The 24,567-nt window shown below is 47.2% G+C and overlaps 1 protein-coding gene across 2 annotated transcripts in view; it reads right to left on the bottom strand.

Moving 5' to 3' along the window:
• ZNF366 (zinc finger protein 366) overlaps positions 1-24,567 on the bottom strand; it is a 64,691-nt gene that overhangs the window by 4,899 nt on the left and 35,225 nt on the right. For both annotated transcript variants that reach the window (XM_061393298.1, XM_061393299.1), the window contains exons 2-4: positions 16,221-17,572; positions 13,387-13,578; positions 2,492-2,666 (exon numbers count right to left, since the gene is read on the bottom strand). In XM_061393298.1, coding sequence (XP_061249282.1) covers positions 2,492-2,666; positions 13,387-13,578; positions 16,221-17,558 — 1,705 coding nt within the window. In that variant the 5' untranslated portion in view covers positions 17,559-17,572. The remainder of the gene's footprint in view (positions 1-2,491; positions 2,667-13,386; positions 13,579-16,220; positions 17,573-24,567) is intronic.

The following is a 24,567-nucleotide window of genomic DNA, read 5'->3' as shown; positions in this document are numbered from 1 at the left end:
TATAATATGTCGATACCTCTTAGTGCTCATAAAAGGTATTCTCTATATACTTTAAGTAAAAATATATATACTTATAGTGTAGCCTCTATTTTATCTATCAAAAAATATCTGGAAGGATATATGTCAAAATCTCAAAAATGGGTAACTATGAGGTGATTTTTACATTTTTCTTTTCACTTCGAATATATTTCTTTTTACTTTTAACAGTGAACACATATTTTACCATAAGAAAAAAATAACAAAGATATTTTCATTGTGGGAAAAAACCAGATATTGCATTTGGGTCCAGGGCTCCCGAAGCACGGACAGAGCTGGCAGGGCAGAGGAAAGTCCGGTGAGACGTTCGAAGCCCCCTGCCCAACCACAAGTGTCCTCGCTGCTGGACACGGGGAGGTGGGCGGGCCTCACTTTCAGGGATGGGCTTTTCAGGAGGCAACAGACAAGTGGGAGGCGCGACCTGCCCCGTCCGTGGGGGGCCAGCGGTCAGGCCTGGAGGACAGGTGGGGATGACTGAGGAGGAGGAGGGCAGGGAGGGCCAGGGGGTGGCCAGACCCTGGTGCCCAGGGAGAAGCAGCTGGGGACACACTGAGGAAGCCGATGTCCAGGGTTGCCTACTTTACGGTGTTGTCAGGCGATGAAGCTATCTGTAGCTTTATTCTTGTCAGGGACACAGGGAGGATCTTTTTAATCTGGGTCATGATTCTTGAGCTATTTCAAAAACTAGAGTGAAGAAATGCCAAAACCTTTTGTAGATGAAAGCATTAACATTGTCGGAAGTCTGTTACAAACTTTCAAAGCAACTCTCTGATAATACAGTGATGCTCTTGATTTTTCCAGAAGAATGACAGTCTTTAGGTGCCTGTTAGGACGTGAGCATCCACATGGAGTAAGTTCTGGTGACCGAGTCAGACTGTCAGATGGAGCACTGTCTCCTCATTGCCTTCTATGTCTCCAGCCGTGGTGGCTGAGCAAACTTCACCTAATTCTGGAAAAATCCAGAATAGCTGCATGCAAAGAATAATTCAGGAAAAGAACATCCTCAAGGGGAAAAAATGCTTTTGTTTTTAACAAGCATTTTTTCAGGGCTTTTATACAAACTCCACGCCTTGTTTTAGGATGATCAATTTTCTGTCACCCAGGAGTCATCATAAACTCAGAGGGCGTTTCAGAAATCTGAAAGCTACAATCGTTTTGCTTCCTGCTGGGTATGCATGCATGCATTCTACTTATGAATATGGGTGCCTAGTTGACCACATCTTTTGTAAAGGGGGGAGGAGCAGCAAATATGAACAAACCACCCGTGTTTTTACCCAGTGCAGTGAGCACTGGCTTGAGCCAGAAAGTCCTGAGTTAGAATCTCAATTCTGCATTCAACTTGCTGTTTGACCTTGAGCAGTTTCTATAACACCTCTTGACCATGGTCTCCTCTTACATAAAATGAGAACAACACAGTCTACTTTGTGAAATACTGGGGACAAGCAATAACATCTAAGAGCATTGCCCTGTGCTTGGATCATCAGCCCAGTTAACGAGCTACTGCAAGTTACACATATGTGTGTCTTCTCTCCCCGCACACAGACCTCCCAGAGGGCAAACCAAGGCGATTCAGTTCCCCTGGCGTCTGCCAGGGCATGGAGCACACCACACTGGACAGAGAGCATTTACTGCCCGTTTACTGAAGGACAACCTACTGAGTTCAGTACTTCTGGAAATTAACTCTTTTCTGCAAAGAAAGGGACTGAGAAGATAACAGGAGGCAGGAACTTTCCATCAGTTCAGTTAGGACTCGGTGGGGGAGATAGAAGCCCCTGCTTGGCCTGTGGCCAACCGGCCCTTCCAAGCAGGAAAAGTGTCCTCGTGAGTTTCTGATTGTGAGCAGGTAGATGAGACCTAGCCTGCTATCCTGCCAGACCTACACCTAGACCAGACACGCTTCAGCTGCCAGCAGAGCTTGCAGGCCTGCCCCGTAACAGAGCTTGCAGGCCTGCCCCGTAACAGAGCTTGCAGGCCTGCCCTGTAACAGCAGTGCGATCAAGAGGATACAGTGTGGCTTTAGAGTCAGAAAGGTCTGCGTTCAAATTCTCGGTCAGCCACTTTTCAGTTGAGTCAGGTTAATATTTCAAAGCCTCAGCTTCCCCATCTGTAATATGGGGATAATAGAAGTTCCTCCAGCCTGGAGTTACTATAAATATTCACAGAGACAGAGCACTCGCTGCAGGGCCTGGAACACAGAATGAAGAATGGTGCCGACCGGCACCATTATGATGCTCTAACCAACATCACTTTCACTTACAACCTCCAGATATTCACTCTGTTTGCTATAGTTATGTTGCCAACCTGCTCCTGCTACTCTGCTGTGGTCTTGAAGACGATGCTCCCTTTTTTAAATGTAGGAATAACCCCCGGAGTAGAGCTCCCTAAAGACAAGCTCAGCTCCCATTCCGTCACTTGCTGGGCCTGGCCACCGCAGGGCTCCTGGAAGGGCGATTACCTTGAGAGTGGAGGCCGCGCTCCATGACCCCGTGCTTCACTTTCATGTGGCGAGTCAGGTTCCCCTTCAGGGTGAACTTGCTGGGGCAGTAGAGGCACTTGAAGGGCTTGCTGTCGGAGTGCAGGTGCATGTGGCCCATGAGGTTGTGCATCCGGTTGAATTCCTTCCCACAAAGCTGTCGAGACAGTGACCAGGAGAACAGTTTACTCGCGGGTGGGACCCTTGCCCAGACAACCACACTCAGGCCTGGGTGAGGATGGACGAGCTGTTACTTTGTTTGAATCTTGGCATTTTTAAACTGCTTCTAAAATAAAGTGTCCCCAAGGAAGTCAGGGAGTGGCTGCCTTGAGCCCAGGCTCAGAGGTGGAGCAGGGAGGGATGGATTCATGAGATTTTATTCCTGTTGTACAGGAATTTTTAAACTCAAGGTAAAAACTGCAAAGCTATTGAAGCTTCTTTTGAACACAACCTTTCGAAAAGGAGAAAATCTTCTCTGAAAAGCAATTGCTGAAAGTATGCTTCACTATAATGATAAGGATATGATGACTTGGTTAGTATTTATGGAGTATTTACAATGTGGAAAGCCCTATCCCAAGTCTGCCACGGACTATTTCACTTAACTCACATGAGTCCTATGAGATAGGTGCCGTTCTCATCCCCATTTTATGGATGGACAAACTGAGGGGTTAAGATGAAAGGCTGGCCAGGGCACACACAGCTTATGGGTGCTAGAACTGGGATGATGAACTCAGGTCCTTGGACACCAGAGACCATATCATCAGTCAGCATGTATCACACAGTTTCCCCCAACATAACTCTTCCGTTAGACTGTATCAACAATGCTCCTCTAATTTTTTTAATTTGCTGACTATGGGGAGTTAAAAGGAACAATGTATAAAGGGAGGACTGTGTCTGTTCTCTGGGTAGACATTTGAAGTACTGAAAATATCATCCTAGGTATCCAAAAGCCAACCTGTTTTAGTCACTTCTTTTCTTCTCATTCCTATTTCCATCAAATTGCAAATACATGATAGACCACACCAGCGGTTCCCTAGCTCCCATGGGAACAGCAGAACTGCCTGTTTGAAGGCAGGACGTGCAGATGCTGAGGGTGGGAGACAGGAGCAGCTGTTGTGCGTGCTCTCCTTGCTTTTCTTGTCCCCAGGCTTCCCCAGAGTGGGGTTTGGAAGCTCCAGCCCTTGCTCGGCTGTGCTGTGAGGAATGCCGAGAAGGACTCTGTCTGTGCTGGGACTCCAGGTTCACGGGAGGAACACTCTCTCCCTCCTCCCTTCCCAGCCTCCGAGGCCCACACCAGAGGGTAGAGAAACAGAGTGAGCGGGGCCTGCAGAGAGGGCGTGGAGTGCGGTGTCCACTGAAGCAGACGCCAGTTTTCCTTTCTCACTGAGACATGGTGTCGGCGCCAGTGAGGAGCTCTGGGTGGAACTTTTATTAATGCAGACCATATTGTCTTCAGGTGGCCATGGCAGTGAGAGCTGAGCTGGCCAACATCTGTGACCTCGGGCACTTAGACTAACAGAACACTGGGCAGTAAGAGGAAGCCATCCTGGGACTGCAGATTTTTCACAGATAATCTATGCATGGGCAATGAATGGCTGGTTCTATATTTTTAAATGATTCACATTTGGGGGTTTTAAGCGCTTTTCCCCTTTCCACTTCCTTACTAGCAAGAATGAATGCAGCATGCTGGTGCCCCACACCTAGTGTTCAGAGCATCCTCACCACATTCATCTGGAAAAGGTAGCCCAAGAGGGGAGATGCTGAGAGAGTGGGTCTAACTTAAGAAAAAGTATGGACACTTTCTTTCTTTTTATCCTCAACAGAGACAGTTCATAAAGATCTATCAGCCTGTGGCTCAATTTTGCTCACATGTGAAAGTTCTGATGGAGTTTTCTTTATAAGCTTAGTTTCAGTTCTCTGCCCTGGCTAAGAAGAAAAATGTATCTAGAGATTCTAGACTAGGTATTTCCAGTCATGGGTCATCTTAGAAAAGATGTCTCTCATTTGGTTCACGGGACAGTTCCTGACTATTTGGAACAATGCTGCTGTTGAAGTTGCTGAGCTGAACAGCCCTTCATTAGACAGAGGCATCTCTAAAGGCTCTGCCTGCCTTTTTGTTATAATCCCTGCCTAGCATCAGGCTGACACATGATAGGTCCTTATTAAGCCTCTGCTGAGTGAGTGAAGGGGTGAGGCACATTAAGCAGGTCTGAAAAGAGCAAGAGCCATGGGGAGATAAGCACAAGAGATGCAGGGAGAGAGGGGCTAGGGTCTGGAAGATCAATTAAGCTACTGCACTTGTCCAAGCCTGGATGGGTCTGGTGGTATTATAGGCAGGAGAGAGAGAGAGAACTGAAGGAATAAATGGGTGCCTTCTTCCTTCAATGGCTTCATGGAGGCTGATATTCCACTTTTAGTTATCATCTCTGGTTGCTGAGGTATTAGAAGCTGGATTGGTCTGAAAAGGTTTTATAAAGGAGACAAAATTTGAACCTAATCTTGAAGAATATGTGGAGTGCCTTTTGTTTTTGTTGTGGCACAAGAATAGTCTATTATTTTCAGACATTTCATCATCCTTAACACTACAGACAAGGGAACTATTACTATTGTGATAATGACCCACAGCTTATTGCTACTGCAACTGCTGTGACTCTGGGGTTAGAGCAATTCACCTGCCTGTGGCCACAGCCCCTCTGCCCCTCATATGATAGCCCACCTCCACCCAACACACACAGGCGTGCACACAGCATGAGGGCTACTGCCAGATTCTTCCTCAGTTTTGGACAAGCAACCTTTTATGATCATCATAGCTGAGGGCGTATTTTCTATACTCATGCTTTTCTAGATCAATTCATTCAGTTCTGAACTTTCTGGGTCATTTTAGTGGTACATGGGGACAAAAGGATGTTTTATCATTTTAATAAATGATATTGTCTCCAATCATCGAAAAAGCAAGAGAGTTCCAGAAAAACATCTATTTCTGCTTTATTGACTATGCCAAAGCCTTTGACTGTGTGGATCACAACAAACTGTGGAAAATTCTGAAGGAGATGGGAACACCAGACCACCTGACCTGCCTCTTGAGAAACCTGTATGCAGGTCAGGAAGCAACAGTTAGAACTGGACATGGAACAACACACTGGTTCCAAATAGGAAAAGGAGTCCGTCCAGGCTGCATATTGTCACCCTGCCTATTTAACTTCTATGCAGAGTACATCATGAGAAACGCTGGGCTGGAGGAAGCACAAGCTGGAATCAAGATTGCTGGGAGAAACATCAATAACCTCAGATACGCAGATAATACCACCCTTATGGCAGAAAGTGAAGAGGAACTAAAGAGCCTCTTGATGAAAGTGAAAGAGGAGAGTGAAAAAGTTGGCTTAAAGCTCAACATTCAGAAAACTAAGATCATGGCATCTAGTCCCATCACTTCATGGGAAATAGATGGGGAAACAGTGGAAACAGTGTCAGACTTTATTTTGTGGGGGCTCCAAAATCACTGCAGATGGTGATTGCAGCCATGAAATTAAAAGACACTTACTCCTTGGAAACAAAGTTATGACCAACATAGACAGAATATTAAAAAGCAGAGACATTACTTTGCCAACAAAGGTCCATCTAGTCAAGGCTATGGTTTTTCCAGCAGTCATGTATGGATGTGAGAGTTGCACCATGAAGAAAGCTGAGTCCTGAAGAATTGATGCTTTTGAACTGTGGTGTTGGAGAAGACTCTTGAGAGTCCCTTGGATTGCAAGGAGATCCAACCAGTCCATCCTAAAGGAGATCAGTCCTGGGTGTTCACTGGAAGGACTGATGTTGAAGCTGAAACTCCAATACTTTGTGAACAGCTGATTCATTTGAAAAGACCCTGATGCTGGGAAAGACTGAAGGCAGGAGGAGAAGGGGACAACAGAGGATAAGACGGTTGGATGGCATCACCAACTCAGTGGACATGAGTTTGGGTAAACTCCAGAAGTTGGTGATGGACAGAGAGGCCTGGCATGCTGCGGTTCATAGGGTTGCAAAGATATGACTGAGCGAATGAACTGAACTGATTGTCTCCTGAAGTCAAGGTTTATAGCCTCAGGGAAGAAGATCCGCTGTGGGACATGACTCATCAGCTATATATTTTATGTGTGATTGGTAAAGGAGACAAATTTTGTTCTTGTTGATAAAACTTAATTTTTATACACCATGGTTTATAAAATTTTTATATTTTTAATATACCATGGTTTTATATACCATTTTTTTATGGTTTATGATAGCTTACTGGTAGCCAATGGAGAGCTTTCCCAGGGATAAGAAATAATGTGTTAGCTCTGAAAATTTTGAGGACGCTAAAAGTGTCCTCAAATAAAATAAATAATATTTTGAGGACAAATAATATTTTATTTGTCCTCAAATAAAATACCATTTCTGGTATTCAGAAATGTAGCCACCTTCCTTCTCTGTGTGGCCAACCCCAGTAATTCAGCACAAGGCTACATATATAATAACATTTAATGAATGTCTAAGTGTATGGTTAGGAAATAAACAACCAAGTCAGGGAAAATATGACTTCCTCATGCAAAAGTTCCACAAAGCAGCCATCACTAACTCTCTCTCTTGTTACCACTAAAGCTATTCACACTAGTTTGCAAACCAAAATCCTCAGTGGCAGAAAGATAGAAGCAATTAACTCAGGACTTGAAGTATCTGAATACCATTCACATCTCAGTGGTAGGTACCCTTAGCTTCTTCCTCTCAGCCTCTGGCCCTTCCATGGAGCCCTTGGGTTCTTATCCAGAACACCTGGCCTTGTCATCCTTCTTAGAGGATCATCCTCACATGACAACACACAAATATATGGAGATTTTCTGTGTCTGTGAAAGTTGGAGAGGCCTTTCAGTACCAATTGGTGAAGAGAGGCCAGAAAAAGAGGATTGTGTCAATTAAAGATGGTGCTTTCAGGTGGGGTTTGGTGTGAGCTCTAAGCAGAATCACTGTAGTGGAGGAGAGGAGCTAGGTGGACAGGGAGAAGGGTTGTGGGGGAGCATCCAAACTCTAGCTTCTCCTGGAAAGCAGTCATATACACAGCCCCCTTAAGTCACAAGACGTGAGGTGCAGAGCCTGCCCAAGTGAAGACTTGCTGAATCGCCTCCTGCCGAGGTCTGCGGAAATTAAAGCCAGGATAGGTGTTGATACAGGAAGCTGCTGGAGTGATGAGGAGTCAGATTTCATCTTGCAGGTGGTCGTCTCAACCAGTCCAGCCCTCCTTAACTCTCAGTTGCTCTAATGAGCAGTATTAGTGTGCCTGTGACATTAAATATCAGCTTTTCCACCTATACCCACCTTTAAACCTACTTTAAAAAAGGGAAGTGGATCTCAAAGTGTAATAGACAGCAGAGCAGACAGACAATAGTGAAACCCCAGAGCGATACAGAACTTGCTCCATTTTCTCTTCTGTAAAATGTCCATGGTAATCACAGTATCCCATGCGAGCTCTTGGTCCAGGTAAAGGGCTTAGCAAATTGTAAGCGCTCGATAAATATTAGCTCATTACTGCCACTGTCACGTACATTTCGCCTTCCAGAAATGGTTAAGTTCTTTGAGGATAAGGGTGCTGTCTTTTAAAACCAAATTACGTGGAAGGCCCACTAAGGAAGGAACAAGTGAAGAATCCTTCGAGTAAACAGCTGCCAGGTTACCTGAGGCATCATAGAAACGGAAGCAGGGGTGGCTCACGCAGCCCTGGGAAATGTGGATGGGGAGAGAAGGTTCACCCTGGATTGCAGGCTCTGGGGAGCCTATCCCCTGGCTCCCTGACCCTCCATCAGCCCTTTAAACAGCGAGCAGGTGCCCTGTCCCCTTCTCGGCATAGAAGCTCCTAACTCCACCTCCTGGCGCCCAGTCCCTCCTCGGTCCAGGCAACTTCCCGCGAGTCCCAGTGACAGTGCTGACAGCGGAGTCACAGGGAAGCCGCTGTGCACAGAGGCAGGGCCATGGCAGTGGGCAGCCACTGGGCCGGTCGCCAGAGGCCCACCAGACACGCAGAGGCACACAACTGAGACTGCGATGCTCCAGGAAGCCTGTTTCCCTGCTCTGAGAGGAAAGGTCAAAGAGCAGCAGCTTGCAGCCCCGGAGAATGGCCTCCGTTAAGCTGCCCTTCCCTTACATCCTTCTCTCTCTCTCTCTTTTAATAAGAAGGGTGTTCCTTTCCTCAAAGGGAGAGAGAGGGAGGGAGGGAGAGAGAGACTGTAAACTGTCCAAAAGGACCGTGAGAAAACAGGAAGCTTTGAAAAGTACAAGAGAAAGCAAGATGAAATCTATTTGCAGGCGGGCCCCTGGGGACATGCGAGGCATTGTTAAGCAGGCAGTTCATACAGCTATATCCTTCCTTCTGCTGAGGAGGGCTTTGCTGCCAAAAGGCTGCTATCTGGTCACTGCCTTAACCCCCTCAATGCCAGCCTGAGAACCCTGATCCCAAGCACTGGGTGCCTACAAGTCCCTACTGGGTTGGAGCATCTGAGAGCTTGAGGGGGAGATGGAGCCAAGTTGGCAGAGGCAGTGGGGACCCTTTTCAGGGAGAACTCATCCTTTTCTATCTGTTCTTCCCTCGGCCTTCAGCCCTCTGTTTCGGGCAGGCTGCAGATGACCTGGTGATTCATAACATAGGCAGCTCCCAGCTTCACCCATCTCAAAGGAGAATTTGTCCCGGAAATTCTGGATGACTGCTTTTCCTGGACAGGTTTCCCAAAGACGGCAGCTGGTTCTTTGCTATTATGGAGCGTGGCCGCTACAAGGATAGCATCCAAATCAAGTCCTTCGTGCTTATGCAGAATCTGGGAAGCATATTTCTGAAACATGGCTTAAGTCTACAGGCACAGGTCTCTGGAGAAGCTCCAGCTGGCTCCAAGAAGCAAGGAGTCCAGAAGTTGAGCCAACAGCAAAAGAACCCAGAAGGGCAGTAACTTTTCATAAGAAAAAAAAAAAAAGAAACTAAATGGAAACCTTTCCTCTCCTCCAATTTTCCATCCTATTGTTAATGCTTAATCCCGCACTAAACAAATGTTTCTGCTTGCTGTGGACAGCTGTTTCCACTGAGCCAGGGCCAGGGAGAATCAGTTCATGTGACCACAGTAGGAGGGATTGATGTTAGGAAGGATTTTTAGTGGTAAGAATTCCAGGAAATTAGAATCTGTTACTTAAAGACTCTTCCCCACACCTTTTTTTTTTTGCAAGTTTTGGGGTAAAGGAGATGGAGTCAGGGCTTCCCCAGGTGGCTCAGTGGCAAAGAATCCACCTTCCAAAGCAGGAGATGTGGGTTCAATCCCTGGGTTGGGAAGATCCCCTGGAGGAGAGCATGGCGACCCACTCCAGTATTCTCGCCTGGGAAACCCCACGGACAGAGGAGCCTGGTGGGCTACCGTCTATGGGGTCACAAAGAGTCAGACATGACCGAGCGACTGAACAGCAACAGATAAGAGTAAACTCTTGGAGTATGGCTGGAGCAAGCTCTGCCTCTTTTCTTCCAGCCATGTCAATCACATAAAGGGAAATACCCTTCCCGATGATAAAGGTCAGGTTTAGTTGTCCAGGCCTGTGCTCCAGCATCACCATGCAGCCAGCCAGCCGCTCCTCTCAGAGGGGTGTGACTTGCATGGCAATGAGCAAATGGCCTTCTGTTCCTCTCCCAACTCCCAGACCCGAAGAAACCCCACCCAGGACCAGATTTCCAAGAGTCCAGCATGACATGAATAAGAAGCAAAGTCACAGGACACCATCTGGAGGTGGCCCATCCCATTGTGGTGTCTGGAACCAGTCTACAGACACACAGACATGCCCTCATTACATAATCTGTACGTTCAGACCTGCTCTGAAATTCCTTTGAGATGAAAGAGAGTGAAGGTATGCAGACACCAAGCAGGCGGCGCTTGGCAGGGAGGCGCAGACAAAGCGAGGGAGAGCCTGGCAGCGCGTCCGCCCTTGTCGGGAGGTGCGCGCTCCAGATGAGGCGACTCACACCCGATCTTGTGTCAGAACTGTCTAAGAACGGAGAAGGGCCACCTAAGTTGGACAAAACATACACTCTGACATCCAGGCCTTTCTGTTTAAATGACTGACACTCCCTTCCAGGCAGCCTCCAACCCCCTGTGGTCTCCTTGGAGGACCCGCTCACCAGAAAGAAGTGACCTTTGCAGATGGCCAAGCCCACCTCCCACTGAGAAGTTCCATTGCCTCATATAGGAGCTGGCACTTCACGCTTCAAGCCCCTCTCTTATGGGATTTTATCACGTAGATATCTGGAGCAGATATCTGGAGCCTTATCCACCGTCAAGGAGCGGTCCGACTGGGCTTCTCAGCTGACCAGCTGATACCCTTGAAGCTCGTGTGGCGCTCTACCGTCAGGGTGAGTGAGGCCTGGCTCACTGCATCCCTGGCCCCATCGAGTCCGGTCTTCTGCCCTGGTACCAGGGAGAACCGTCTGAATTCTCAGGGACCCTTGGTCCAAGATCCTCTGCGCCCCTCTGAGGCCCTTGAGGTACAGAAACAGAAGTGCCTCTGTGCCCCCAGATCACACACAGCCTGCAAGCCCTTTTCCTGAGTTGGCTCTGCTTTATCATATCCCTCCATTTCAGAGACATTTGCTGGTTTAACCACTACAGCTGGCCCTGAACTGGTGAAGTGGGAGGGAGTTGGGCTGCATGAACATGCATTTTTAGGGGACTGCAAACCATGCAATGGCACCTGCATATTTTAACAACTTCGTGTGCTCCGCCACCAGCAGATAAAAATACAGTTCCTCCTTGAAGCTCAAGAGTAAACTCAGCACAAGAAATGAAGAGAGGTACAAGGAATGAAGAGGGGCAATGAGCCCCTGATGGCACCTCTACTGTAGCAGACAGTAAACCCCAGGAGGGTGGGAACAGCTCTGTGAAAAGTGAAGGGTTTGGGAGTTCCCTGGTGGTCCAGTGGTTAAGACTCCACACTTCCAATGCAGGGACGAGGGGTTCTATCCCTGATCAGGGAACTAAGATCCCACATGCTGCATGGCATGACCAGAAAAAAAAAATTTTAATCTAAAAAAAAAAAGTGAAGGGTTCAAGAGACTCAGTGAGGTGGGAAGGAACCCAAGGCATGTCTAAAGGGAGACAAGAGCTGGTCTGTGGCATCCACAGGCTCGTGCAGCTGGGCCCGGCTTCATGAGTGTGAGCCCCGTGCGATCACATGGGGCCCTGAATTCAGAAGGGTCCTGGGTCTGGTGTAATGCTCTGCTTTCATCATCTTGAAATTGTGAATAACATCTGAAGTAGGGGCCCCCATCTTCACTTTGCACCAGGCCCTGCAAATTATGTACATCGTTCTGCATACAGCTTCCTCCCCTTTCAGCTCAGATCACTCCAGATGGACATAAACTGACTTTCAAACCACTGGGAACTTGAAGGAGAGCAGGGGAAACACAAGTGGGTGGCAGGAAAAGGGCTGGAGGGAGACCCCTCCCTCCCCTACCTCCGGAGAATGCCCACCAGGTCTAGGGAAGCTCTGGCTCCTGACCCCTCTCACCCCGTCCAGGAGGGGCCAGCACAGGAAAGAAGTCAGCTTCACAGGGGGTTCCTTCAAGTGGGGGTACATACTGCGGAGGGATGAAGGCAGCAACAGCCCCTGGAAGCAGGGAACCCTACTCCAGAAACAGGGATCGACAGAGAAAGTCACTGGGACTCTGTCAGACACACAGCACAGAAGGAACAGCCACTTCAAACAGAAAGGCTCTAATGATATCTGAACTCCGTGATTTCCCTCTGCTCCCCTCTCAGCCCTCCCTTCATGGCTGTGGGGTCACTTGTCAGTACCTTCCTTGAGTCAAACTATCCAACCCTAAGCGAGATTTCTCCTCCTGAGGAGTGGGAACAACATGGGAAGATGGGGCAGCCTGGACACCCCGAGCACTTCTGAGCAGCGCCCGCCGGTGCCTTAGGCTTGACAAGTCTCCAGCTCACACTTTATCTCAGCACACAAAATAAAAACCCCACCAAGGTAATGCGACACAGGGACGGTAACAAAGATGCTCCACGGTACTCAGGAATAAACAAGAAGCATTCAGTTGTTCCTCTGCCCAAGCAAGCATTTCCGAGGTCACAGGAGGGGTTAACCTTTAAACCTCTTTCATCCCCTCCAGGAGACCTACCCTCAAATTACACTGCTCAGTCCAAGTGTCAGGAGGGCGGGAGCGGGGGTGGCATAGGGGAAGGGAAGCAGACAGGGCTGGAAGCTTCTCTGACTTCTCTGTGTTGTCTCTGGCTTGTCAGGGGAAGAGGGCTGCACCTGGTTGCTGCCTTCTAGAACAGGAACCCTCCACATCACCTTCATCCTGTAAAAACCTCAATCTCCAAACGGATTTTCCACCCTCAGCTCTCCCGGGTCTGGCTGCTTCCAGGCCCTGCACACTGACTGATTCCACAGGGAGACAAGCAGGGCAACTCCTGGGGCACAGCTGAGCACAGCTGTGGTGGAGACACAGCAGATGGCCTGGGTCTGGCCGCAGACATACGCTGAGCCTCAGAGGCCCTTCTGAGGAGACTGAGGACAAGGTTCCCTGGAGACTTTTCCCCCCGCATTTGCAGAGCCCTCTGAGCTCTCCCGGGATTTCCAGGTAGCTCAGGGGTACAGAATCTGCCTGCCATTGCAGGAGACTCAGAAGATGTGGGTGTGATCCCTGGATCAGGAAGATACCCTGGAGTAGGAAATGGCAACCTGCTCCAGTATTCTTGCCTGAAAAATTCCATGGACAGAGGAGCCTGACGGGCTACAGGGCACAGGGTTGCAAAGAGTCGACCACCACTGACCACGCACACGCGCTGAGCCCTTCCTCTCCGCATTCCCTCAGGCCCCCTGCTCACCTTGCATTTGAAGGGCTTCACGTCCGAGTGGACAATCATGTGTGCCTTGAGGGTCTGTTTCTGCACAAAGCTCTTGTAGCAGAGGTGACACTGGTAGGCACGGATGTTGGTGTGGATCAGCACGTGTCTCTTCATGTTGGCCAGCAGCGTGAACTCCCGCCCGCAGATCCCACATTTGTGCTCCTTCACGCCCTGGAAGGAGGCAAGATTCAAAAGAACCATGGTGAGCAGGTACAGACTGCCATCAGGACAGCAGTCTTTGCTTTTCTCTCTGACACATAAATCCACCAAGAATTTAGTGACAGATGTTGAGTTCCAAATAGTATGGCTGTAGCCTTGTCAAATAACTATTTTCTTAAAAAGTGTTGATTACATAATCTTTTATTTTCTTCTGAAAACCATGAACTAGCCAGACGGTTAGAGGAAAAGACAGCTATTGCTTCTGTTGTTCCTGATGCTTGCTTGGGGTTAATTCTGCAGTAACAGCTCTCGTGGATTAATAGGATTTGGGTAAGAGCACTGCAGAATGTTATGTAAAATGAGTCTCTAATTCAGCTTTCACGATAATGAAAAAACAAAACCTCCTAAACTTATAATATCATTTCCCGTATGAAAACCAACGTTCTCTTGAGTTCTCATTAAAGGACATGAAAATTCAAAAACAAACAGATCCACACTTCAAAAAAATCACAGCTTGATAATGACCTCTTGAGATGGTACCCTGGGTTCCTGCAGGCCATGGTGGCCTGGGTGTGATTTGACTATGAAGCTCCTCCAAGCCAGCTTCTGCCGACAGAGAAATTTGGCAGAGGATAGCTTTCTCGATTAGAAAACAGGAAAGAAGATTTTCTAGTTTCCCTGCTGTTTGTGGAGAAGTGTTTGAATACTTTAGCGTCAACGCCCTCAACTGAAGCATGGCTAGGGACTCACTCACGGCGTGAGTAGAATATTACCTAATCCTGGCCGACCAGTGCTTCCCTGAAACGGCTGCTGCAAGAAATTTTGACCCAGAATGACTTTTGGGGAGGAAAACGTAGTGATCCATGGTAATAAAACTAGGGTTATTACAGGTTTAGACAAGTCTTTAGCTAACAACTGTACCTTATAAAACCCATATGGCCTGGTATTCATTCATAGGGACTAGGGCGGGGAGTTGTTTCAAGGTTCTCTCTGCCTATATTTCCATTTCTTTAATTTGGGACATGGTACAAGAAAGTACCACTCCTCAATTTTGGTGAGCCCCTGGCACTAAAGGGTGGGAGTTAGGGTCCCTGCCTAGCCATTTACTGACTGCATAATCTTAGTTGGGTCCCTCAGCCTTTCTAGATGAAGTGCTCAAATGGAGTGCTGGGCTCTTCCTAACTGGAATACTGTCTACTCTAGGTGACTGCAGACGAGAAAGGATTTATGCTAATGGAGAGATCTAAATTTTAATGTCCTCCTAAGAAGATGAATTTTTAAAATGTGTTGCATACTCAAACAGTGAGTTTAAAATTATTAACAAAAACTATTTCTTAATGAGTTTTAAAATTTACTTCAGTATCTTTATTCTCAAGATTATTCCTATACTTGGTTGTGATCGAGATGATAACTAGATCATATATTCAAGTATAGGAACAATCTTACAGAAGTTTCATACATTCTACAATGTATCTGATTCCTTTTCCACACATATAGGAATCCCTGAAATCAGCACACAGTCCCTCTGGCCGCTGCCTCTCAGTTCAGGCTTTTTGATGATGGCTCCTGCACTAGGCAGGCACCTCCTCTCTGGGGGTTTCTAAGGAGCCTTTTGCAGGGCAGCTGTTTGTGCAGAGCCAAGGCAGCTACACATTTTGTCTTGTTTGGTCTTAACCGATCAGATGAAACCCACAAAGCCAGAGCAGAAATGTTATTTTGGCTGGGCAAAGTCCTCCACTGACCTTTCAGAATGAAAGATTGTTTTAGCAACTCTGGCTCGCTAGAAGTCTCTTCTGCCAATAAAACCACTTGAAGTCAAGGTGATAGAGTAGAGGTCAGTGGGGCAAACTTCCCCTCTTGGAAGCTCAAAGTTGACCTAAGTTAGCTTAGCTGGGTAAGATTTCAGGGACACACCAGGGACTTGTTTTAGTTCATCCTGAGAGACTCTAGGGCTTTGGCTGCAAACTAGGCTGAAGGCAGACATGTGGGCCTATATTTCTCCTTGAATATCTGAGACAGGGGAAGGGAAGAATGCACTCATGCCTCCTATAATACAAATCAGAGAGCACTGCAACCACCTGGCAGAAGCTCAGGGGGGGGAAGCACGGACCCTGCTGGACCCAGGCCAAGACTCTGCTCCCCGCAGAGTCACCTGTAAATGAAGCAGCTGAAAGGAGAAACTAAACCAAGAGGTAGCCACAGATTCAGCAGAAAAAGACCAAGAGAACTTTCCAGAGTTTTCTAGAAGGCTCTGACTAGTGTATCCCAGGTGCAAAGCTGGTCTTGGGTCGTTGGGACTGATGACACACTCATGCTAGTGCCCTGAAGTTTCCAAACATGAAATCTTAGGAAATCTGGAAGGCTAAGTAACAGCACAAGGACCCGCTGTGATGTGTCGTTCATCTTTCCTCACCCTCCTCTCCAAACCGCATTATTTCTTTTCCGGCCCACCTGAGACTCTAGAGGTCTAGATGGGAAAGGGCTTGATGGCTGGGCTCCTCATTCTCTCCCATTTCAAGGTGAAGAAGAACATTAGGGCTCTACACGTGTTAGGGGTGGGGAGCCACGCAGGGCTCCTGGGTCCTCTCCTCCAAAGACCGGCCAGCCCCGCCCCTGGCCGGGAGCCCCGCCCCTGGCAGGGAGCCCCTCAGTACCTTGTGGGTGAGGGAGTGCTGCTTGAGGTGGTGGGGCTGCACGAACTCCATGCCACACTCGGAGCAGATGTAGGGCCGGATGTCCTTGTGCTTCATCATGTGGTTCTGCAGCTGGCTGGGGTACTGGAAGGTCTTGTCGCATTCGGAGCAGTTGTATTGGATGGGGCCCCGGTGCGTGGTGAGGTGCCTCTTCAGCTGGGCCAGGGTAGGGAAGTCGAGGCCGCACTCCACGCAGATGTTTTCCCGCCCGCTGGCGTGCTTGGCCTCGTGGGCCTTGAGCTCGCTGGGGTAGGCGAAGCCCCGGCCGCAGACGCGGCAGTTGTGCGGCTTCACCTCGCTGTGCTGCATCATGTGGCGCTTCAGGTGGCTGGTCTGCGTGAAGGCCTTGTGGCACACCTGGCACTTGTGAGGCCGGGTGCCCTGGTGCGTCAGCATGTGGGTGTGCAGGTGGCTCAGCTGCTTAAAGAGCTTCCCGCAGCGGCTGCAGGCGTGCGGCTTGATGCCGCTGTGACCCAGGATGTGGGTCACCAGGTTATACTTGGAGGTGTAGGACTTCTCGCAGGTGGGGCACTGCCAGCGCTTCTGCGCGCCGCCCACGTCCACGTAGTAGCTGTCGTCGATCTGCACGTTCACGTCCACTCGCTCCACCTTCTGCTTGGTCTCCTCGCTCTCGGGCGGCTCGGCTTTGCGGGGCAGCGGCGGCTCCGGCGGCCGCTTGGGCAGGAAGGTGTGCCGGCTGAAGGGGAAGGGTGAGGCCGAGGGCACGAAGAAGGGGAACACGAGGCCCGGGGCCACCTTGGGGTAGTAGGGGTAGGGCGCGGGCAGGAACGGAGGGGCCGCGGGCGCAGGCCACACGGCGCTGGGCTTCACGGGCTCCTGCTTGACGGCCTTGCTGCCCAGGTGCTCCAGGCTGCGGTAGAACTGGAAGCCCACGTTACACAGGTCGATCATCCGCGAGTCGTACTTGGGCCGCGGCGGCGGCGGCGGCGGGAAGAGCAGGGGGAGGTCCGGGACCCCCGGGTTCTTGCTCTCCTCGGGGTGCAGGCCGAGAGCCCCTTCTTCCGCGGGGTGGTTATAGGGCATCTTGGTGGGCATGCTCTTGCGTTTGCGAGACCCTCCTCCTTCAAAGACCCCTGGGTATCCGTCTAGCTCTCCTGGAGGAGGCTCGTACCGGAACTGGGAAAACGGCCCCCGGAGAGCTTCCGGGAAGGGGTGTCCTGGGGGAGCCTTCCCTCGGGAAACCACGGGCTGCAGGCCGTGGGGAAAGGAGGGGGCCCTCTTCACACCCAAACTGAAATGCACATCTTCGTCTTTGACCATCTTCAGTTCCTTCTGCATCCTTGGCAATTCTCCTTTAAAAAGAAAGAAATTTATTGTTTAAAAAAAAAATCCCCTTTTTTCCATTAACATTTTTGGCTAGATGTCAGTACCAATTTATAGAGAGTAATGTTTGTTTAATACCTATCCCCGTTTATCCTAAGGCTGTTTAAAATATCATTTTTCCCCCTTGCAAACTCGGTTACTAATGTAGAAAGCACTGGCCTCTTGGAGTGGGACCCTAGGGCTCCAGTGAAAACCCAATCACAAAACCATGGCTGGGGCTGGGGTGGGAGCAGGGTATGAGAACGGGCTGGATTGAGAAGAAACCTGAGAATTCATTGGGGATTTTCCCCATCTAAGACGAGAGTACCAAGGCCCAGAGAGATGAAGTGACTGCTGAAATCCCACTTCTACTCAGTTCAGGAGTCAGAACTAGGACACCTTCTCTCAGCTTGAGATGCAATTGCATCTGCCAAATGGCGATTTAAATGTCTTTTAGGATAATTTCTTCTCTAAGTGAATTGATCTCCACTGCCTCTCCCTGTCTAAGGGCCTTTGCTGCTGGGGCATGGGGATACTGCAGGCCACACAGGAGAGCAGACTTTACTGTTTACAGATCTCAGACTATCTGAATATCCACCCCCAGCAAGGCTGCTGGGGTATATCGAGCAGACAAGATCAGTGTGATTAAGAAAAGCATATACTTCAGTGTTAACAGAGTCATGTTGGCAATCTGTGCATTCTACTCTTCCACCTGAAGCAACATCAGGGAAAAAAATCCTAAGATTGTGAGTCTCTCAGACTGCACTTGTGTCTCTTCCTTCACACAGGCGTCATCATAGAGCTTGGTCTTCGGTGTTGGTGACTCCTGTGGTACCTGTGATTTCCCTGGCATGTCTGGGAGAGCCTCTGGGGCCAGAATCTCAGCCAGGGGCCATGCTTCCTCACACATGTCTCCTTGCCAGTCTTGTAGCCTCCTTGCTTGGGTACGGGTGGAAAGAACCAGATGGCTGACTTCACATTTCCAGAAAGGCCCTTGCTACCTAGATCTTCTGGGCCTGAATGGGATTGGCCCCCTTTGCTCAGCAGACGCTCTCACAGAACCAGTCAGCCTGGTCAGGAGTCAGGTCTGGCCTCGAGCCACTGAAGACAGGGCTGGGATAGGTTCTGGATTCACCCAGGGCTCTGGCCCCTGGGAATGACCACTTGCTGAGCAGTGCAGTGTGAGGGTTCCAGAGGTGAGAGGACCAGTGATTTTCTGTAGACCCTGGTGAGGCAAATGCAATTTTATTTTGTCACCACTGACCTACGAAAGTGAAGAAACATTATTGAAGAGATGATGTGATTTTTAACACGAACGCAGAATTATGTCTGCAAATTCAGAGGTTTTACATATGCACATTTTAATTTCCTCCCTATTTTAATATGGCAAAAATTCCACCCCCCCCCCCGCCAGTTTCTGACTTGTGCATATATATACCCCACCTCTAAAATAGTAGTCTGCCCTCTCTAGAATAAAATTGTAACTCAAGAGGTTTCGAAAAGCATTGAGATTCATCCATGAACATTTCTCCAGACTCGTAAGGCAGCATCCCCTTCCTGCATAAAGATCTTAAAGAGCACTGCTGATCCCTACAGAGGTCAAGGAGAACTAGATCTGCTTCCTCCTGACCTTCTTGAGACAGAAGTCAGCTGTCTTTTCAATCTAAGGTGACAAAGAGGGCCCTGGAGGGGGGTGGGCGGTAAAAGAATTACACCCCAAAACCAAGTCCATATCAGGGATGGGGAGTATTGAAGGGGAGAGCAGAGAACAGATGTCTCCTCAGGAGGCCTTTTATCAGTCAACTTAAAACCCTGAATGGCCTCTGCAAAAATATTAACAGACTCCGAAAGACCTGAATGTTTGCAACCTACACGTTCCCCTCTATCTCTAAAAATAGCTCCACTGGCATCCATGAAAGATGTGGGATTCCCATGCAGGAGGCAAGAGAGGCATGGGTCAGCCCAGGGGGTGAGGAACTGCAAGCCCTCTGGCTGATAGTCTGTGGCTGCTCCCAGAAAAACAGCAGGTTAGAAGCCAGTTCTCTACCAGGATGTGCTGAAATAATGTGCAAAAATAAAGAACTGAAATTGTCAAAGTAGACAGCTATGGGAGAATGCAAAGAGCATTGGTTTGAAGCCTGAGGATCTGGGTTTGAACGCTGGCTTTGTGTTAGCAGCTGTGGGAAAATGAGGAAGTTAATTTGGAGGTTTGATTTTCTCATCCGTGAAATAGGGGTTGAAATATCCCCACGGGGTTGTTGGATACTTAAAATAAGGTGTATTTGTGAAAGCTTATTAACACTGGACAGTTTAATACTGTACTCTCGCGTGGTAAGAAAGGATAAACAGGAAGGGAGGCCTGAGGTGGTAATCAGGGATTGAAGCCAACTGACCTCATGTCTGTTTTCCAAGCTGAAGCTCTTGGTCAATAGTGACTGGCATTTTGGGCCTCCTCCAACCAAGGCTATACCTATTTGCCTTGAGCTGGTCTTGTCCCAACAGGCACTGTGAAACACACTCAAAAAAGCCAATGGAAAAGACCAGGATGAGTTTATTTACTTAGTATGGGAATCAACCTTCTAGTGTAAGGATACTCTCTCATCCCTTCTCTATGGCTCTTTACTATTACGGACATATCTTCAAGTCTTACGTTCGTAACAGATGACTTTGGTTACAAAAGGGTTTGGGGATTGGGTTGGGACAAAGGGGACGGGGTGGTCTCATGAGCTATTTTAGCCAGTCTGTGGGAAGCTGAGGAATTGTCCCTGCCTAATATAAGAGGTCACTTTCCCAGAGACAGAGGACCTGTATGTCAAACTCAAAGTCTCAGACACTGGGGCAGTGCTGAGTCAACACTGGCAAACCAGCTCTTGCAGCTCCTGCTCCTGTGAGGGCAGAGACTGGGTCTGTTGGATACACTGCTGGTTTCCAGACCCCAGCGTGATGCCTGGCACAAAGCAGGTGATCAATAAACCGCTGTGGGATGAGAGAAGAAATGAATGGTTCTTACTTTTATTCTTAAAGTCTCCATATGGAAACTTTTATGTTGAATTTTATTATATCTTACATTTATATAGACTGCAGGTGACTTTTGGAGGACATACCTAATCAGATCATGAGGACACATAAATTCTCAGGCAGTCACTGTGGGAAGAACCCAATATATACACCTTGCGTGTGCTTTTGTTTGGCTCAGTTCCCAAGGATATCATCCTCTGAATTGACTCTCAGATTCAGGGTAAGCCCTAAATCCTGGCTGTACTAATGCTAGGGTACAAGGTTCTGCAACTCAGTCAGAAAAGAGGTGCCTGGAAAGTCCAAAAGGTGGCAGTTAGAAAGACCCCTGGATTGAAACTGTGAAGCATAAACCAGGAGTGGGTGATTACCCTCACTCTTCCACCCCAAGGAAATGTCTGGGAAGTTAGTAGCAGTCTATCCTTTGTACTAACGTGAGGGTGGAGAGGGAGCAGCCTTAGAATAATCATGCATTTTCATTGCTGTAGTCAAAGAATGTTCTAAGGTCCCTGGCTTTCTTCCATGTATACTCAGCCACCAAACCCAACAGGCTGTAAGTCACGAAGCACATGGTTTGAGGAGGAGAATACTGGGTTGATCTATTCTAGAGGAAAATGGGGTTCAGGATGTCTTCTCTAACAGGTGTTACCCATGAGAGTTAGTTAATGAGGAAATGGGGAATGAATGGATTTTAAAAACAAAAACAAAATCTCCTCTTTGAACCGTAAAGATCAATTAGAAATACAAGGCTTAACCAAGAAGAAACTACATTTAGTTTTGGGGGAAAAAATTCTTCTAATAATGCCCTTTAATTGGGAATTCACCTACTGCACCAAAATATAAATATCCCCCAGATAAAATTACTGGTATTTTGTGGTTCTCATTGGAATGGAAGTTCAGTCCAGTAAATGCTATTAGAAGAGTCACTCTGAGTCAGCATCCCAGGGGCAGATCTGTTTATCCTCATTCCACAACACTGATTTCTATTCATTCTGAAATTGGTGAAAGAATATATTCTCTGATATTCTTTATTCCTTGAAGGTTCCCAGTGTTTCCTTGGAAAACATTACATTTTCCTATTGGAGACGCTGACTTCCCTTTTAGTTTGAGAGAGTGGCATTGTATTTACGTGGTCAGCCCTGCAGCTCTGACCTCAGCAAAGATGGAAGCAGGGAGGAGGTGCAAGTGGAGAAGTTGAAGCATAAGAAGCAGCAGTGAGAGCAGCGAAGGGTGGGGAGTCATGGGAGGATAGCAGGAAGGCAGGAGGGGAAATGCGTGGATTGACTGCCAACCTCTCTCTATTCATACAAAGGGATATTATTATAAGGCTCCTCCAAAATGGGATTTTATTGGATCACCTGGTTCTTTCTGAATTTGTGGTAGCAGAAAAAGACTTTGAATCTTAGAATTAAACATTCTGATGATTCAACATAATTGTCTTACTATATATGTGGTTGTACTGCTGATTTCCTCATCTGCAGGTGTTTGGCAAGTAATGATTCAGTCTTGAGTTCCCGATATTGGCAGGAACAGAAGGATCTCTGTATGCATCTGGCAGGTAGAGCATTGTGTTCTCAAGAAATAAATGGTCTGCCTTGTCACTCCCTGGATTAGATGGAGACTCCAGAAGAGGGAACCAGATGCCTGTTAGCCAGACCCCAGGGCCCTTCTGGATGCTCCTGTGTCCCCTGTTTAGTTTGTAAACCTGAATTCCTTTCATTTTATTATAAAAAGTAATCTATCCGCCCATAGCATGAGTTGAGTTTCCTAGGTTGGTCAGAAAATATTAATTGGTAATGAGACCTATTCACATGTGCAATAGTTAATTGAACTCACATAATGTTTTTTTTTTAAGTTACTAAATACCACCAAGACATAACATAAAGTCAAATTTTGTTTTCCATTGTTTAAATTGTCCATAATGAGCGTGCATACATACTATTTACGTATAGATATAGATATGATTTTAAAGAGTCCTTCTTAAAACAACAAGAAATTCAGCTACTAACTTGCGTAGGTTAATGAATGTGGGTTTCATTTAGGAAAGTGCTTAATGCCTAGATCTAGTTTCTGAAAAGCACTAGTTACTTGAACACTGGAACAGCTGCTAGCATGTAGGGTTATCACTGTCCTCGTGACCCATTTAAAGGAAGGAAATGAATTGGAGATAATGACTTAGCAGTTCTCTCTCCCAACTCTCAGAGCTAATATATCACCCAGGGATGGAGCTCCAACTGGAATGTTAGAATTTTTCTCCTAATTTCTTTGGAGTATCCTTAGAATATATCTAAATTTTATTATTTCATGTTCATAAATTAAGTAAACTTGATATACCCACTCCTAGCTAAGCCAATAAATACATGCATGTTTAAAATTTAGTCTGAATTTAGTCTGTCTCTGAAAATGACAGCATATTTGGTCTGTTGGACCTTAGAATCGGTAGATAATACCAGAAAATGTGACCCTCTGGCAAGCAAAAGTAGTAAGAACCAACACATAATAGATGCAGTTAGCCATGTGTGGAAGGAACCTATTTCAAAAATGTCACTCAAGGCAATAGTTTTGTGGAAAGGGGAGCAAAAATCTGTTTTGTATCATAATTGTCATATTTGTCAAAACTCATGGAGCAAAAGAAATAAATTTTTCTGTGCATAAATTCAAACTAATTTTAAAAATATAAAAGAAACGTACAAAATGCCCTTCTGTATATTATAAAAGACATAATTGAGGATATTTGAGAAATACCCAGCAGTAGTTAAGATGACCAGACTCTACACTCTAATCAGTTCATATCTTTAGAAAGCATCCAATAACACACATATGGTATATATGTTTTTAAGAATTTGATGATCTAAATTCCTGCTCTGTCCAAAGGGGAGATGTTATATATGGCCGATACCAGGTTTTTTGTTTTTGTGTGTATTCTATTCAGCAAGAACTTTGTGAGGCAGGGATTGTGCGTTAAACTGTATCCTTCCAGGTCTTCTAATCTTTGGCCCTGCTTGCATGTTCAGCAAATAGTCTTCTCTAATTGCTCCAACATGCTTTGAAATGTAAGTTACTCTGCCTTTAGTGGGGAAGATCATTCTGGTGACTAGAAAATATGCTCCTACCCCTTGTCAATTAATAGGTTGATATTGACATTTAGGTCCATAGATCACTCTTGTGAATGAATCATTTCCCCCAAGACTGATTAATGGAGTCTCTTAAAAAATGGAACTGGTGAATCTGCAAGCCTGCTGACCAAATCCTGAATCATGGCAGTCCCACCAGGAGCCGATACTCTGTGAAGTCTACCTGTGTAGCCAGCTATCTTCTTTCTGATACCTTTCATTGAAGATATTAACCAGAGTGTCCCAAGTTTCTACAGGGCAGGAGGTGGAAAGAACCTAACCTATTGGAGGCTTTATGGAGACTCAGAGGTGAAACTTGCCTTTCCACCAGAGTTGGAAGAACATTTCCCGCTTTTCTGAAGTCTATCGTGTTTGTTCCACTCATTGACTGGGTCCTGTGCTGGTAGTCCCCTTTCTGTGTGGGTGAGTAGCTTGTATTTCTAACAGAATCTGGTAGAAAGTCAGAAACATGCCTGTTGCCTTATATATTGTTGGGATTCAATAACTGCTTGGGAATTTACTTGGCAGGTGCCATGTTCTAGCTTGCTCTTGCTCTATGATCCCAAGCAGAATTTTGCCATTACTTGAAAGAAGAAATGACTGGTTTACTTGGCCTGTTCCAATTGATCCTGAGCCAACTTCACATCAATGAACTGCCAAGAACATCTCCAGTGAGGAAGGGGCTTTCGGGAAGGTGTGGCAATGACTAGGATTGTGCTTCCCAGAAAACATGGTCCCCTCTGCTTTATCCTGGCTCAGAATCTTTGGCCAGTGTGTGCCCTATTCTGTTGACCTGGAAGATGGAATGTCCTGTAACACTGAAATGAATGAATGTGGGAGGGCTCTGGAAATGCCTA

The sequence above is a fragment of the Bos javanicus genome, chromosome 20 (genome assembly GCF_032452875.1).
Source record: "Bos javanicus breed banteng chromosome 20, ARS-OSU_banteng_1.0, whole genome shotgun sequence".
Taxonomy (NCBI): Eukaryota; Metazoa; Chordata; class Mammalia; order Artiodactyla; family Bovidae; genus Bos; species Bos javanicus.
The sequence above is the reverse complement of the archived record's forward strand: the minus strand, read 5'-3'. Positions and strand labels throughout refer to the sequence as shown.